The 16,340-nt window shown below is 41.7% G+C and overlaps 1 protein-coding gene and 1 pseudogene across 2 annotated transcripts in view; one reads left to right on the top strand and one right to left on the bottom strand.

Moving 5' to 3' along the window:
* Positions 1–16,340, bottom strand: part of LOC105492547 (alpha-1,6-mannosylglycoprotein 6-beta-N-acetylglucosaminyltransferase) — a 327,940-nt gene that overhangs the window by 126,458 nt on the left and 185,142 nt on the right. For both annotated transcript variants that reach the window (XM_011759746.3, XM_011759745.3), the window contains exons 4-5: positions 7,734–7,810; positions 6,576–6,665 (exon numbers count right to left, since the gene is read on the bottom strand). In XM_011759746.3, the coding sequence (XP_011758048.1) occupies positions 6,576–6,665; positions 7,734–7,810 (167 nt within the window). The remainder of the gene's footprint in view (positions 1–6,575; positions 6,666–7,733; positions 7,811–16,340) is intronic.
* Positions 5,245–5,672, top strand: LOC112428599 (epididymal secretory protein E3-beta-like; annotated as a pseudogene).

Genomic DNA, 16,340 nt, shown 5'->3' with positions numbered 1-16,340 from the left:
CAATATTTAAATGTGTATAAAAAACAAATTGGAGATGACAGCACTGAAGCCCCATCCTGCCACATGTATTCCAAGAAGCAGTCAAAGAAGTGTTGGTTTGGGTTTTGGCAAGTCTTATCCTTTGCCCTTCTGATTTTTGTAGAGTGGAGGCCAGAACAAGAAGTCTAAATATAACCGTTGTGGTATATAACATTCATAAACAGGAAGTGTTGCTAAGAACTTTAGTGGGTAAGGGGCTAAAGGGAGAAACAGAGATCAGTTAGGCTGACTAACAAATACTGTTCTTGAAACTCAGGAGTTTTTTTTTTTTTTTTTTAATTCTTTTACTAAGGATGTCTCAGAACTCGGGTAGTAAGAGCAACAAATATATATAGATGAAAAAGATACCAATAAAGGCTGAACAGAGAAGGTGAAAAGAATATGATCGTAAATCTCTGCCACCTCCTTTACTGCCCAGAAATATTGTCTTGAGGAAAGAGAATTTCCCATTTCAAAGGGCTGAACATTTAAAGGGTATGTGTTGGTATTCTTGGGCAACAATCCGGTGATATTTTTAAAAGTACTCCCTGGCCCACCCCAAAATGTTAGTTGTTTTTTCATTCAGGTTTTCTCCTGCAACCTAAACAGTCCATTCTTTATCACTGCCCACTTTGACAAAGTAGTCTGTGCAACACCATTTCCAAGTTATCTTTAGCAGCCAACACAGCTCATAAATCCAAATCATTGTACTGGTTATTAGGATTTCATTTCATGCTCGCATTCACAGACATTTAAGCTTTCAACCTTTCCTGTTGGGCATTAATCTTAGCATTAATCAAGGGATTAAGCACGCTGAATTTAAACTCAAGGTTAATTACATGCTCAGCCAATATTAGTTTTACATACTGCCAAGGGAGAACAGAAAGAAGCAAAGACTTTTACGTCTGTTGTTTATGAAGTATAAGAACTAGACTGACAAGGCATGAAACTGCTTCTTTTGCTCCTTTGTGAAAGAGTCATAGACACACTCTCCTGCATCCAGTCCAAATTGGCATTTGAAGCAATAGCTTGCACACATCCTAAGATCTAGCAATCAATCACTGGGCAATTTGATTATTTCAGAGCAACTCTACTTGCAATGGCAACAGAAGTGCATACAAGAAAATCACAAACAAATTAGGAACTTTGGAAAGGTATGACACCTCCTAGGTTCTGTAACAACTGTTTAAAAAGAAAAAAATGTGTCAGTGTCAAATATATCAGTATCATCTATCAACATAATATCAACAGAGATGAAGAAATTCATTCTAAATTTTGTAAAAGCTGATAGCAGTAAAAGGCTCTGCAGATGGTTAAGTTAATATGCCTGAAACAATGACATTCAGAGTAATTACTTTTAGGGCTTTGTCTCTATAATGGGAGTAGTTACATGGCTCACAAAAACAGATACAGAAAATGAACTGCCTGATGTTCCGGAAATACAAGGCTGCCTAATGAATCATTTGCTTATTCCTACCACTTGGAAGGGCTGACACCTGGTTTTCATGAGTTATGGCAGCAGGAGAGTTTGTGTTTTTTTGGAGGTGTAGGGTATCGAAATTTTGAGTATTAGAAAACTAGCAATGATGGAGTATTAGAAAACTAGCAGTGAAGATCTATTCATTGAAGTTAGCTAAATTAGAGCCATTTTTCCATCACAAGTGGATTTAACCATACAACTGAATGCGAAGTCAATGGCTACAAGTCAGCTATCCAAGTTCAGTTTTCCTTCATCACAAAGGAGACAGCAGGAATGAAAAGTGCAGGACTTTGGGGCTAAGTGACTTGACCTCTCTGAGCTATCTATGACTTGGCTCTCCATTACTCTTCAGAGTTGGCGAGAGGTTTAAATAAGATCGTGTATAGCTGACCCACAGTATCTGTTGGGGACTAGTTTCAAGACCCCCGTGGATATTAAAATCCTCAGATACTGAAGTCACTTAAATAAAATGGGGTTCTGTATTTGAGGTGTCTGGTACAGGGGAGAATCAATATTTCATTCTTCTCTTGTCTGCCCCCAAAGTCCCACCTCTAAAGAAGGGCAACCACTCGGCTTTTATCTCTACCATCTCTAGTACAGTGTCAGAGATATAATAACAAGCAGCTGTGGGGGTATTTTAAGGAAAAATATTGATGGCTTTGCTTCCTGGGATTTAACCAAAAAATATCCATAGACTACAAGTTGGTGAGGGTGAAAGTACTAACAAGTTTCTAATCCCATAACTCAGCGGAAGCTGGTGCACTGAGACAACCGTAAGAAAGAAAAATGAAGGAAGAGTACCGTCTCTTAAGATGGGTCTGAATCTAAATGCTCCAATTCATCTAGTGACTGACTATACAAGAGACATTTTACTTCATGTCCTTTTGGCATCTGTCAAAGCTCTGATGTTAAACATAGTTCAAAACAAGAATTGGCGCTTTCAATAAGGATTAGGAATAGAATAAAAGTCACTGGTGCATGTGTTAATCATGTTAACAACTCAAATGACGATGTCTCTCTCAATCATCTCCCCAGTTGCAAGAGAAACCTAGCAGATGATACAGGAAATAAAAACGCAGGCTTCAGAGTTTACCTAAATAACAGAATAAAAAAGTTGCAAGACAGCAAGAGAGAAGAAACCCACACAAGTGAACCAATAGCTCCTACAAAGCCACAGATAATGTCCAAGATTTAAAAAATACTAAGAAGGAATTAACTGGTGTTACAAAACATCTCTACTAATCTCACATTAACAATGATAGGGTGCACTGACTCCATACGTGCAGCTAATTCCAGTGCAAACACAAGTATCATACCCAGAAATGACAAATCAAGGGAAAATACTCTCACCACAAATAAATATGTATGTAAAGTAAAGCACATGTTAATTAGCTTGATTTAGCCATTCCACAATGCAGACCCATACCAAAACATCAAGTTGTATACCACGAATACATACAAATGTTGTCAATTTAAAAACAGGCATTAAGGTAAACAGCTGAATTTCTATATTACCAGAAGTCAAAGGATCTAAAATTGTATTACATTGGTAAATGAGAACTGAAATTGATTGTAATTCGAAAACGGAACAATGTTCCCACATATCATGTCCAAGGCTAAGTGACACCCCACAACTATTCTCAAAAGATCACAGCATTTAAAACCATAGAAGTGTCAGTTATGCTATTGAGTGTCTTTTATCTGCCAGGTTGTACTCCAAGTACATTCCTATTATTTTATAAAGGAAGAATCCTAGGCACAAAAGGTTAAGTGACCTCATAGAGCTTAGAAAGCAGCAGAAACAGAAGCTGAAGTCAGGTGTAAGACTCTAAGGTAGTATTCCTATTGAAGGGACCATATTGGTGAAATTCTCCTTTAACTCTCATAGGGTACTTATTACAATGCTATGATAACATAGAAAAGCCCAGAGGTTCAGGGTTACACTCAGATTAAAACTTTTAAGATGAGTTCCCTAGTTATCTCCACTCCTTCTCCTGGTTCAGTTACCTGCATCCTTTCTTCCTGTTACTTTTACAATGATTAACACATAACATGGTGTCAAGAAAATGTGTTTTCATTAACTGTTGACAAAGAATTCAGTAACTGCTCACTGAATAGAATTCAGCCAAGTAACAAAAAGACCACCTGATCATCTGCGTAAGAAGAGAGTGGAATGGGCTAATGAAGCATATTTCACACCTCAGGAAGAGAAAACATAGTTGCTGGTTCCAAAATGAAATACTCAGCCTCAGATAGCAAGTGTATGTGATCCATCATGTCTCTTCATCCCATATTCCTCCCTACTTCCCTTCCCCAGAACCTCACTTTTCTCTCAGCTTAGCCATATACTTCATTGGGGACAGGGGTGAGGTGTGACAAAGGGAGGGGAAGAAGTCACAAATAACTGCAGTCTCTTCCATTTGGATCACTCTCTATGCCTTCCCAGGAGATGGAAGTATGGGCATGAAAATCCTCTGCCTCAGCAGCACACCCCAACATGCAAAGGCTTAGGAAAGCATGAAATCAGCCCAGCTTGTCAATCATGGAGCCCGGTCAGACTCTGGCTAAATTCTATCATGTAGAAAGGGGAATAAAACTTTTGAAAAGTAAACCAAATGAGGAACCTTTTCCTCAGGGCAAGAGAGGTACTTCTAATTGACTTTTCAACTAGAGTGAAGGTCAACACGTGGCCCCAGGCTTCACTCCTCTGGAGAAGGAAATGAGAAGGCAGACCACAGGCCACCCAAGCCCGAAGCCAGAAACTCAGATAAATGCTACCAAGTCAGTTTGCCAGCAGCCTGCTAATGAGGAGCCTCATACACACAACTCTCAGAGCTGTTCATTTCCAAGAGGTATTTTAACTAGAATTAGCTCTGGGGTTTTCATGATGGCAATGGAACAACCTTGTCCCTCTTCCCCTAAAAAATCATGGAGCCTGGTTGGACCCCCCAAGTCACACACTTTTTGTGTGACTTCAATGTACCCAGGCAAAAGAAGTAATAGTCAGAGAGGGGCAAACCCCACAGAATCAGGGCCACATGTCCTATTAGCAATACTGTTTGGCCTCTATCCCCATCACCCTATGGCAAAGAAAAGAGAGGCATTGGAACCCCACAAGGAAAACCATGGCAATAATATTTTATTTAGCCTCAGAAATGAAGGTATTCTCCTTCCTGCATGGTATCACCAGCTGTTATTATTGGTCAGATAACAACAGCAACAGCAAACAAAAACGGGGGACAGAATTAAAAAAAAGGGCAGCAGAGGGTCTGTGGAGGCATGACCTCAGAATTGGCTAGAACCACAAGATCCCAAAGACCCCTTCCTCCCCCAGTCCATAAAGGGGAAGCCAGCCGGTTTTGATTCCCTAGATTCTAGGTGAAACGGATATCCTTAAAGCCTGTACAAGATTCAAGTGACCCATAAAGTTCTCTGCAACCGTTAAAAAAAAAAAATACAAAAGCTGCTATTTAAATTCAAGGGTACAAATGAAAATGAGGCTCAGATTTAGGGGAAAAAAGGTAAAAGTAACTAACTTTTAGTTACTTCCCTCCCAAACTTGTCTTACGCATCTCTTCCCTCTGGCTGTTTCTGACTTGATTTTGTTATAATAAACCAGTAAATGCTTCCTGGGCTGTAAAAGGAGGAGGAGGACATAGACTCTGCTGTTCAGATCCACACACTAATCCCTACTATGAGCAGTGACTCAAACGCTGAATCTGAATAGGGTGGCCCTGGTGACTGAGATGGCAACCTCTCTAAAAGTCTGGAGCCCACTCTTGGCCCTGCTTTGATCCTATGCAGGCTGCTTGTACACAAGAAAAACATCTACTGGAGGCAATTCATAAAACATCACTACCCATGTCCAAGAGTACAGATGTGATGTCCTCATGAGAGAAAAAGAAGTGTTTTAAAAGATAAGAGCTCTCACATGTTCATCTAAATCTCAAGGTACCAAACTGAGCATACATGTGCTAATGACAACTGGAATGACTGCTATAGACATGCATATGTATGGGCCCAGAATGCCCCCAATGTACTCAAGTGTCACTGGGAGAATTCCAAAAATAGCTACACAGAGAGCAGGAGCTTCAGCTACATTGAATTCCACGGCAGCATGGATGAGTATGTTGATGGCATAGAGGACCTGAAGATAAAGTCTATCAGCAGGTAGGTCTACCCACATTCCCAGGTTTTGGAAGAGTATTCCATACTTCCCAAGCGGTAGCCCCTGCCTATGTCCATTGTCCCACCACTCCCACTGTGCAACTGATACCATAACTTTCCCTATGTTGTTTCTCTGCCTTTAATACACTTTTGTCTTTCATTTACCTAACTTACTTCTCACATGTATTTTCAAGATTCAGCTCATATGGCATCTATTCTTGACAAACCCAGGAGATTTCCCAATATTGACTCCTTTATACCTACCCAAGCTGAATGATCCTTTCTCTAAATAATTGTATTATTCAAAAAACAAAACCAGAAAATAACAAGTGCTGGTGAAAAGATGAAGATATTAAAATCCTTGCGCACTGCTGGTATAAAATGGGACAGCTGCTGTACAAAACAGTATGGCAGTTCCCCCCAAAATTAAAAATACAATTACCATATGATCCAGCAATTTAACTTCTGGGTATATTTCCAAAATAACTGAAAGCAGGGTCTTAACGGGGAGTTAGATTTCAATGAGTCTAGAAGTTCAGTTTTGCAAGATAAAAGGAATTCTAGAGATGGACAGTGGTGATGGTTGCAACAATAATGTGAATATATTTAATGCCACTGAACTATACATTTGAAAGTGGTTAAGATGGCAAATGTCATGTTATGTCTATTTTACTACAATTAAAAAAAAAACTAGGAAAAAAGGAAATAGCTAACTAACTCCACTTATTTTTCCCTCAAGGGGGAAAAAAAAATCATCCTTCCTGAGGAGTAGGGAAAGTAATGAAGGGCGGAATCATAGGTCCTCCATATAAAAATACCACACGTTTTTAAGCTTTTCAAATTTCAGACTCAGCTACAGAACAGTCCAACAAGTCACATCTGCCCCCAGGAGCCACAGAAAGCTACTCACCTCACTGAGGTAAATAAAAAAAGAGCAGGTGGACCCATCCACTCCATAGTCTGCGTAGCAGGGATCTGAACGCCACATGTCTTTCATCCACTGAAACAAGAAGAACATCTCTGAGCAGCCCATTCACAGGCCCTCCACATCTGCTGACAGGGAAGGCGAGGATAGGAATGGTGAAGATGGAGTGGATGGCTCAAGCTGTGGCCTAAAGAACTGAGTGACAGAGTCACTGAGCTAAGGTCAAGATAGCCAGGTGCGCAGCTCACCTCCTTGGATGATTAACAGGAAGACACTGGCTTACATTAGGCCTCAGCAGAAGTGCTTAGAGTGGAGAGTAAGGTTGTGGGACAGCAGGCAATAAAGCCCAGGAGAGGTGGTGGCTCGGGGATTTTTACCAAGATCAAGTGCCTAATGGGACTCTGATATCTACACCCCCTCCAGGAACTCCAGTTCCAACAGCCCACAGCGTGGTACCTGAAACACAGTGTGTGCAGGAGGACACAAGCGAGTGTTGACAGATGGCCCACATGGATACCACCCAAATGTTTCTGGGGCTGGTCCCACTGTCATAACTACATCCCTGAATGGACACTTTTCTCTGAAAACTACTGAACAAGGAGTGGTCTCCCCAGGGGCAGGCCATACAAATGGGATTTCTGAAAAAAAAAGAAAAAAAAAAACAGCCAAGTAAAAGAGCAGCCAAGTGTCTCTGGGTACTCAACCGCAAATACAAATGTGACACTTAAACCACAATCAGAAGGCTTCAAAGCAGGAGCCTGGGGACTGAGAGGGTGGGGAGTTGGACACTAAATAACGGCAGTTCCTTGTCATTGGTCCTCGAAGGATCACCTGTTGGAGGCTGGGAAAGAGAGAGGGGAAGTCAGCTTCAAAGACTTAGCAGGTGCCTGAAATGGTCCAGGCTCTCTCATGCTGACCAGTGAGCGCCACTGTTGACCAACCCCACATAGATGACACAGGCAGAGCAGGGTTGTCATAGCCACAGCCAAAGCCAGCAGAATGGAGGCACCCCATAAATGATTCATGTCAAGGGCTCACTCAGCCATTTGTATCACTGAGGAGGAAAAGGAAGGGAAAGGAAAAAGAAGAGGTGTTTGTGCAGACTGGGGATGATGAAAATGACCTTGCTCGCCTCTGCCTTACCTTGATCTTTCCCTCACAGTGGGGGTAGCCGTCCATAGGAGGCAATACACATTTTTCTTGAGCTCCGTTAATGATATCTGTGAAGAATGAAAAACAACAAAGGATACAATGAGATCTATAAAACACAAGCCTAACATTCTTGTAAGCCAAGAGGTAGGGAGAGAAACCAAAAAAGAAAGGTCTCTGTTGGCAGCCATGCTCTGATACATGGAGCCCCTCTAGCTCGAACATAGCTGACTGGTTCACAGTGATGACTGACCTGAGGACAGCCCACCTACAGGATGGTCAGAGACCTATGACAACATGTGTGGCCCGGCTTAAAAAAGTGAGCCAGGCCAACCAGAGTGCCTGCTTAGAAATCTGCAATTGGGCAACTAAGAAACCAAACAAGCAGGTAGCAGAAAATAGAGCCATGTAATTACGAGGGTCCTCCAGCACTGGTAGGGACATTCTAGGCTATGTGGGCAAGCAAGCTGGGGCCATGAACAGACCTCGTGAAGACAACTGCATGAGCTGAGAAAGCCAGTAGGCCAGAGAGATGTGAATAGAGCTGGTGCACAGAGAGTCATAAGATGTATCTGCACCATCCTAAGGAACTCCCACCCTGCATCCATGGGATACAGCTTCTTACAGACCTAGTCCTTAGATTTCCATGAAGGTCTCCTTATTGTTTCAAATATTTCCTCACAATAAACTCCTTTTATATTAGCTAGTTTGAATGGGTTCCTATTCCTTGTAACTGTAGGGTCAAAATGAAAACAAATGCCTTTGAGAAGCTAAGGGTCATTTCCTTCTGATGGAAACATTCAATATAGTCCTCCTAGCTATTTAAAACCATATATTATTGTGAACTAGCGCCATCCTACAGTACTATAGAACACCAGAGCTTATTCCTCCTGTCTAGCTATAAAGAAATGAGAAATGTTTGAGATTATGAAAATGCTAATTACCCTGATCTGGTCACTATATATTTTATGTATCACAACATCACATCACTAAGTATCCTATAAATACGTATAATTATGTCGATTAAAAAATTTAAATGAAGCTTACAGTCTAACGGTGGAGAACATACAAATAAATGAACAATGAACAATAAAACAACAGTATAACAGGCATTATGGCAGGGCTGGGCAAGGAAAGACACCCAGCCTACTCTCCAAAGCTCCAAGAAGGCCTCCTACATCCAGTGACATCTTAGCCAAGATGTGAAGACAAAGTGGGAGTGAGCCAGCCAAAGGGACAATCTAATGATGCCGTTCAAGGAACTGAGGTGGTCTCCAACAGAAAGAAGTGTGAGGTACTCAGGCCAGACAGGAGAGGCAACAGGAAAGGCTTCAAATACCACAATAAGTACTCTGATCTTTACCCTAAGAACATGGTGGAATAATGTTATAGAGGGGAAGATTATGATCACATTGTTACGTAGGAATGACCATTTTAGTCGGAAAACAGGACAACCCTAAACCTACATGTTTCTCTTTTCAGACCTACTATATTTTCCAGAAATGTCTGGAAAATATCATTACTTACTGCTGATAGTTTTCTAAAGAAAGCAATCAAAAACTAGATTCCAAACTGCAATATTATTTCACAGGGGTATTGAAATAACTCAGTGGCTGCTGGGACTGAGACGGAAGTTGGTGCTAAGGAGGATTTCACCTGCCCCTTGAAAACCAGTTATTTTGATAGTCTGTCACCAAAATTCTTGACCTCTTGATTCAAGTATTTCAATAAGCCCTCTATCTGCTAAGAATAACTAGAGCATAAAAAAATACCCTCTTTCTCATGGGTCTCTTAGTAGTTAAAATGGAGGTTACTTGGCTTGTCAGAGCCCCTGTTGCATGATGTGTAAAATGGGAATGACTCTGCCTCTATTTCATCCAGCTCTTACTAAATCAACACCCATCAAGAGGCTGTCCTGGAATGCCCAATGGCAGATACCACAGACCACAGTAGGTGCTTAAAAGTTGGCATTTGCTATATAATTCCACACAACTTTCACTTGCTATATCTGGGAAAACAGCACTTCAAATGCACAGACATTTCTGGAAAAGCATTCTGTGTTTTTGAAATAGATGCAGACTTGAGGTGGAAAGAGCTCCAGAAGCCCTAACAAATGGAATGCCTCACCAGAGAATAGTATTTTGCAGCGACCATTATACCTATCACTATTTTTAATTCTGATTTTGCTTGCTAATGCTTACGTGGCATGATGGGGGGTTTTGGCCAAGCAAATGAGCAGCAGCAGAGGTTCCACGAAATTAGACACAGTCTATGAGAGCCTGCAGTTGGTAATCAGACATTTTAGGGGGTACCTGGCGGGGAAATGCCACCCCCTTTACACCACAGATACTATTCTACTCCTGGAATATTCACTGCCAACTAGAGGCTACTGACACGGTGGTGTGGTAGGGCGGGGTGAAGCAGGCTCATTGAATGAGAAAATAAACTAACAGGTCCATGAAGGCCTGCGAGCAAAGCCCCAAAGCTGACAATGTGGGTCCATTCATTAAGAATTTCAAGGAATAAAGTTAAGGTCAGCACTTTTTTTGTAAAGAACGAGAAAGTAAATATTTAAGACTCTGTGAGCCACAAGGTCCCTGTCTCAACTACTGAACTCTGCTGTTGTCATGAAAAAGCAGCCACAGGCCGGGCGCGGTGGCTCAAGCCTGTAATCCCAGCACTTTGGGAGGCCGAGACGGGCGGATCACGAGGTCAGGAGATGGAGACCATCCTGGCTGACACAGTGAAACCCCGTCTCTACTAAAAAATACAAAAAAACTAGCCGGGCGAGGTGGCGGGCGCCTGTAGTCCCAGCTACTCGGGAGGCTGAGGCAGGAGAATGGCGTGAACCCGGGAGGCGGAGCTTGCAGTGAACCAAGATCGCGCCACTGCACTCCAGCCTGGGCGGCAGAGCGAGACTCTGTCTCAAAAAAAAAAAAAAAAAAAGAAAAAAAAAGAAAAAAAAGAAAAAGCAGCCACAGATCACAGCTGAACGAATGGATGGGCTGTGTTCCAATAAAACATTATTTACAGAATCAGGCACAGACCCCCCTGTTGCTATGCTAGGAGATTCCCAAAACAAGGCCCCTCATTTCTGCCAGAGCCTCCTGGACTGACTTCTTTCAAGACTCCCTGCAGGCCTTCCTCTTCCTGGAATGTCCTTCTTCTCAGTCCCTCCAGGTCACCACTCTTAATCTGCCCAGTTAAAGCCCCTTCCTCTTTCTTCAGCTAAAGCCAACACCTCTCTGAAGAAACAGTCCTTAATTCTTCCTTCCCACGCCTAGTCAGGATTGTATTAGGAATCCTGTCCTCCTCTGGGCTTCCCTGGCCTCTTGCTCATGTCTCTCCTAACTGCAGTGAGTGATTGTGTTTTATTCCTTTATGGCAGTCCATCTCCCCTCCTAGTACATGAGGAACCTATAGGAAAGTTAGTGTCTAGAGATCCAGCAGGAAGACATAAGTGCCATCTGACGGAATAAACACAGGCGTGTTCCCCTCTGCCCAACAGTCCTGACTACTGGGCTCAGCGAGAACTAGACTGAGCGGAGACTCCCACCAGGCCAGGGCTTTTCCTCTTCCTCAAACTGGTGGTTTGTCAGCTAATTCAACAGAGTCTCCTCTGCAACTCCATGTTCTTATACATGAATTTTCTCTCCTTTATTTAGTTACACAGTGATGGGTCTGAACAGATAAGGGGCTTCCAGAGGCATTGGTTTAAGAGTGCTCAAGGTTCTCGGGTAGAGGGAATCTGTGACTGGGAGAAACCGGGAGTCCCAGCCTTCCCAGCATGGGGCAGAACTGCTCCCAAACCTGACCAGGAATAACCTGACCAAGATCTTCCAACACACCACAGCTCATAAGGACTTCCAGCTCCTTTTCAGAGGATGGCTCCTCATTTTATTTCTATCAAATGACCAAAATTCTATAAACGTTTTTATTAGTTTGTGTCCATGGAGGACCTTCCTAACTGTGGAGGTGCCTCTCATCTAAATTTGGTTACGAAACAAAACTTTGGGCCAAAAAAGGTTAATGTTACTGCTTTCCAGGGGAAACTGAGCTTACTATACACAAGCTCTCTTCAAAAGAGGGAGGTAGGTACTATGCTTATAGCCTGGGTGATGGTATCCATGGAACCTCAAGCCTCAGCATCACATAGTTACTCATGTAACAAACTTGTATGGCATGGACTCTTTATAATAAAAGTTGAAATAAAGTAAAAACCGAGGGTATAAAAAGAAAAAAGGAGAAAGATCTGCCAAGATATGTAACTTGAATGCTCTCCCTGCTGTTAATCCCAAGCTTTCCCCATGCCATTTTTGTAAAATGTTGAAAGGGCAAGGAAAATAAAAATTTTAAGTGTAAGCAATGAAGCTCAGCTCTGTTTAGGATTCAGTTTTATCCGTTACCCTTACACCAGCCCAAGTTGCAACATCTTTCCCCCAAAACTTCACCTCTGTATGATCCTGTGGCATTGGCAACCAGGTATCTACACAGAAGGCAGATTATGCAGGTGTAAAAATTCTGTTGCTTTATCAGTCACTTGTGCCCACATGATGTAGTGGGTGTTCGAATATGGGTTTAATCTAAGTGAACAAATACTTTTCCTGCCATCAAAAATGCTTAAGATTCAGGAGGAACATATACACTGCAGGAAGCAGCACGAGATGTCACAAACACACACAGCGGGGGTGTTCCTGTGAGGTGTGGAGCCAGATTCTCCTGACAGTCCCAACAGACACACACATATCGAGAGAGACGTGTACAGAGGGAGACAACGGCATTTCACATACATATTAAGAAGCGACAGGGATAAAGAAATACGAAACCAGACAGATATATATGTGTGTGTGTGTGTGTGTGTATTTCTTGCTGTCTATGGCGTCAGAGCAAGGAAAGAAAAAGGGGAGAGTCAGGGCAGGAGAAACTGGTATGATGGTCTCACAGGAACGGTGAGAATAGAAATAGCGTGATATAGGACAGGAAAAGAAACGGATGGAGGATAACTTGCCTTGATACATCACATACATTATCCCGTTTTAGAAAAAAGGAAGATGGTTACCTCATCCGACAGTCTGAAAGGGAAAGCCTTTAAAATCCTCAGCACTGACCTCCAAATTCAGCCCACCTTCACTGGGCATCTGCTGCCTGCCACGTGCTGAAATGCCAACACTGCATCCTTGTAAGACTCAGCCCTGCCTTCTAGGGGCTGGCACACGTGGGAGGAAGAGAAACCACACACAACAGTGAATGAGGTGCCTGGCAATGAAGCCTCCTCTACCCGTCGGTACTCCCAGGATACATGCCCAGCACACTGGAGACCCATATTGTTTAATAACGGAAGGAACAAATGCAATGAAGAAATGGAGTGCCCAAGTTCCAGAGAACTGAAGAGGAAAGAAAGTGCCACAGATAAAAAGCAGTGGGAGAGCCCTACTTGGAGTCACTGACCCAAAAAGTCTGAGTTCTGGACTGCACATGCCACACAACTGAGGAAAACAGCAGAAGCTGCAGTAGTGGGAGAAAAGTCATTCCTGATGCTGGGAGAAGGGACATGGCCTGGCCCCATGTGAATTACTAGCAGTCACATCTTACTGGTATTCAAAAAAAAGAGGTTTACAGTTGTAGATTTTTCTTTTTTTCTCTTTTTTTTTTTTGAGACAAAGTCTGGCTCTGTATTTATGCATACATAAAGATGCTATCGTCCATTTTTTTTTAAAGTATCACCAACTATCAACTATGCGGCATCATAAAACATTCACTTATTACAAACTTATTTAAAGTTTTTAATAATCACTCCTCACTGCTGAACAAAGGAGATCTAGAAATATGGTTAGAAAAAGAATCTCAAAAACAAAGAGGATGGAAGTCAGGGGTTAATCCCACTTCTGTCAATGCTTAAAGGTGGTACCATGTGTAAGAATCTCAACTACCTGTTCTTGGACCAGGATGATAAAGTGAGGAAATGGAATGGAGGAGAGTGGATGCGAGAGAGAGAGACAGGTGTTTGCATGAGAGCCTCACACAGAAGACAGTTCTTTCAGAGCAATGGCTGATCATACTAGGAAGAGAGCCTTTATATCAAGGCTCACTTTCCTATATACTAATTCTATACAGCAAAGATGACAGGTGTTGTTTGAGATGACACTTCTTTTTAACAATCTGTAGAACACAGGTCCATTAACTTTTTATCTAGATCTGGACAGGCATGTGATAGATTAAGGGCATCTAAATCCCTCACCATTGCCATTTTAAAGGGTAAAAAAAGGAAAGAAAAAAATAGAAAAAGCAGGTTTATAAAAACTCTCAGAAACCTCAAAGAACATGAGTATCTGTTGACCCCAGAAAGTTACAGGAAACTGATTCAGTCTCCTTACCCAGTTGTTTTGCTGACCCTAAGATAATCAACTTCGCGAGCAAGGGCTCCAATCAGTGCAATGACACCCTAAACATATTTTCTCTCAAAAGATAAAGGTCTCCAGCGATTCTATTTTGTGTCAGACGCGGTAGCACTTCTCTTGGCATACCTGATATGAACATGTGGCCATGCTTATCAGATGGCCCCTGCAAAGTGCAGCCAAATGAGCGTGCCACTGGCCTGGCTGCTCAGCAATGGCTGGGAACCGACTCAATCTCCACAATGGGCTTGGAGACCCAACTCTTGCCAGCACCTCCATCAGCTGGCTTGGCTTCAGGAGTTGATGGCAATAAATCAGATTGAAATCAGCCATGGTGGAATATAGTCTCCCATTGAAAATGACCTCAACAGTCACTCAGCTTGGCAAATATTCATTTAGGAATGCTTTACTTTTGCACTATAAAAAAAGTAATTTGATTTCTGTTACTGAGTCATGTACATGAATTCCAGGACCAGGGCCCCACAGCAATAGGCAGTTCCCTCCCCAGCAAGCAATTCAGAAGTCAAGATATGGGAAACAGGCAAGACTCACTCATGGACTCCCAGAGGTGTATACTGGGATCTCTGAAAATACTTGTTTGTATATTATTTTTGTTTTGTTTTTTAATCTAAGTTGACAATAGAATCATCATTGCATAAAATAATTTTAGAGCTGCAAGGGACTTCTGAAACCACACCATTCAATAACCCTCTACTTTTCCTGATTCATAACACTAAGGCCTAGAAAGAGATGAAGTGCCTTCCTCATTCATGGATTAGACAAAATCCACTAGCACCTTCTATGTGCAAAGCACTCTGCATGTTCAATGAGACATATGCCTTCAGAGTCAAGATTATTTCCACAACACTGTTAAAACGCATATCATCACATCATCATCTTCATGTTCTGCATGGGAAATTTCAAGAGCGAACACAGTAACAAATTCTTATTCCCTCTTGAAGAAGCACCTCCAAGGGCCTCATGGACTTGCTGAATAAAAACCAGGAGCTACAGTACTGCCCATGTACAAATACTATGAACATAATGGAAGTCAACAAGAAAATCAAATTCAATGTATATATATGGGTCTTCTATGTATAGCTTTTCAAGAATAGAACTAATGTATAAAAAGAATAAAGCTGTGATGACTATGAAAACACATGGCCAAGATAATGTCATAAAATTTCAAATCACAATTCAGCCAAATAACTCCAGATTCTTCATACCTCCTTTTGTCATATCCTCTGTTATTTATTTATTTTATGGCAGGATTGTCTAATTAAGCTGTTAAGCCAGCATTAAGATTTCTCCCTTTTTGGTAAATTAGTATTAAAAAGGGGATCTAGGACCGAGATTCTCAGTATGAAAAACAGTTATATAAGAATGCTATTTACACACAGCCATAATATCATATTTACACCAACCCTCCATTCTGATAAGCCCCACGGTGCTGCTACTAGAAATGGTCAGCCAGGGAAAAGGTTATCACATGCCTGGGAGCACACAGATGATAGGAAGAACACAGCTGGGGTTAAATAATTGCTACTGACAAGAGTGGGCACAGCTTATTATCATTAGTCATCAGGGAAATGGAAATCAAAAGCACAATGAGGTACAACTTCACATCAACTAAAACAGTTATAATAAAAATTCAGATAACCACAAGTGTTGACAAGGATGTAAAGAAAGCAGAACCCTCAACAAGTAGAAATATAAAATAGTGTAGTTGCTTTGGAAAACAACTACACTAGCAGTCCTTTAAGTCTAGCAGTCCTTAAAAAGTTAAACAGACTTATCATCTAAGTCAACAACTCTACTCCTTCGTTTACACTATGAAAGAATAAAAACATAACTACACAAAAATTTGTACATAAACGTTCATAGTAGCCTTATTCATAACAGTCACAATTTGGAAACAATACAAACACCCATCATCCAATTAACAGACCAAATATGGTATATCCATAAAATGGAATATTATTCAGCCATTAAAAGGAATGAGGTGCTAATCCATGCTTCACAGATGAACCTTGAAAACATTATGCTAGATGAAAGCAACCAGTCAGACAGGCCACATGAGATTCCATTTACATGAAATGTTCAGAACCTACAGGCAAATCTAGAGAGATAGTGAATTCGTGGTTGTTTAGGGTTGAGGAAAGGGAGGAGAGGTGATATGGTGTTTCTTTTTGAGGTGATGAAAACA

This window comes from Macaca nemestrina, chromosome 11 (assembly GCF_043159975.1).
Source record: "Macaca nemestrina isolate mMacNem1 chromosome 11, mMacNem.hap1, whole genome shotgun sequence".
Classification (NCBI taxonomy): Eukaryota; Metazoa; Chordata; class Mammalia; order Primates; family Cercopithecidae; genus Macaca; species Macaca nemestrina.
The sequence above is the reverse complement of the archived record's forward strand: the minus strand, read 5'-3'. Positions and strand labels throughout refer to the sequence as shown.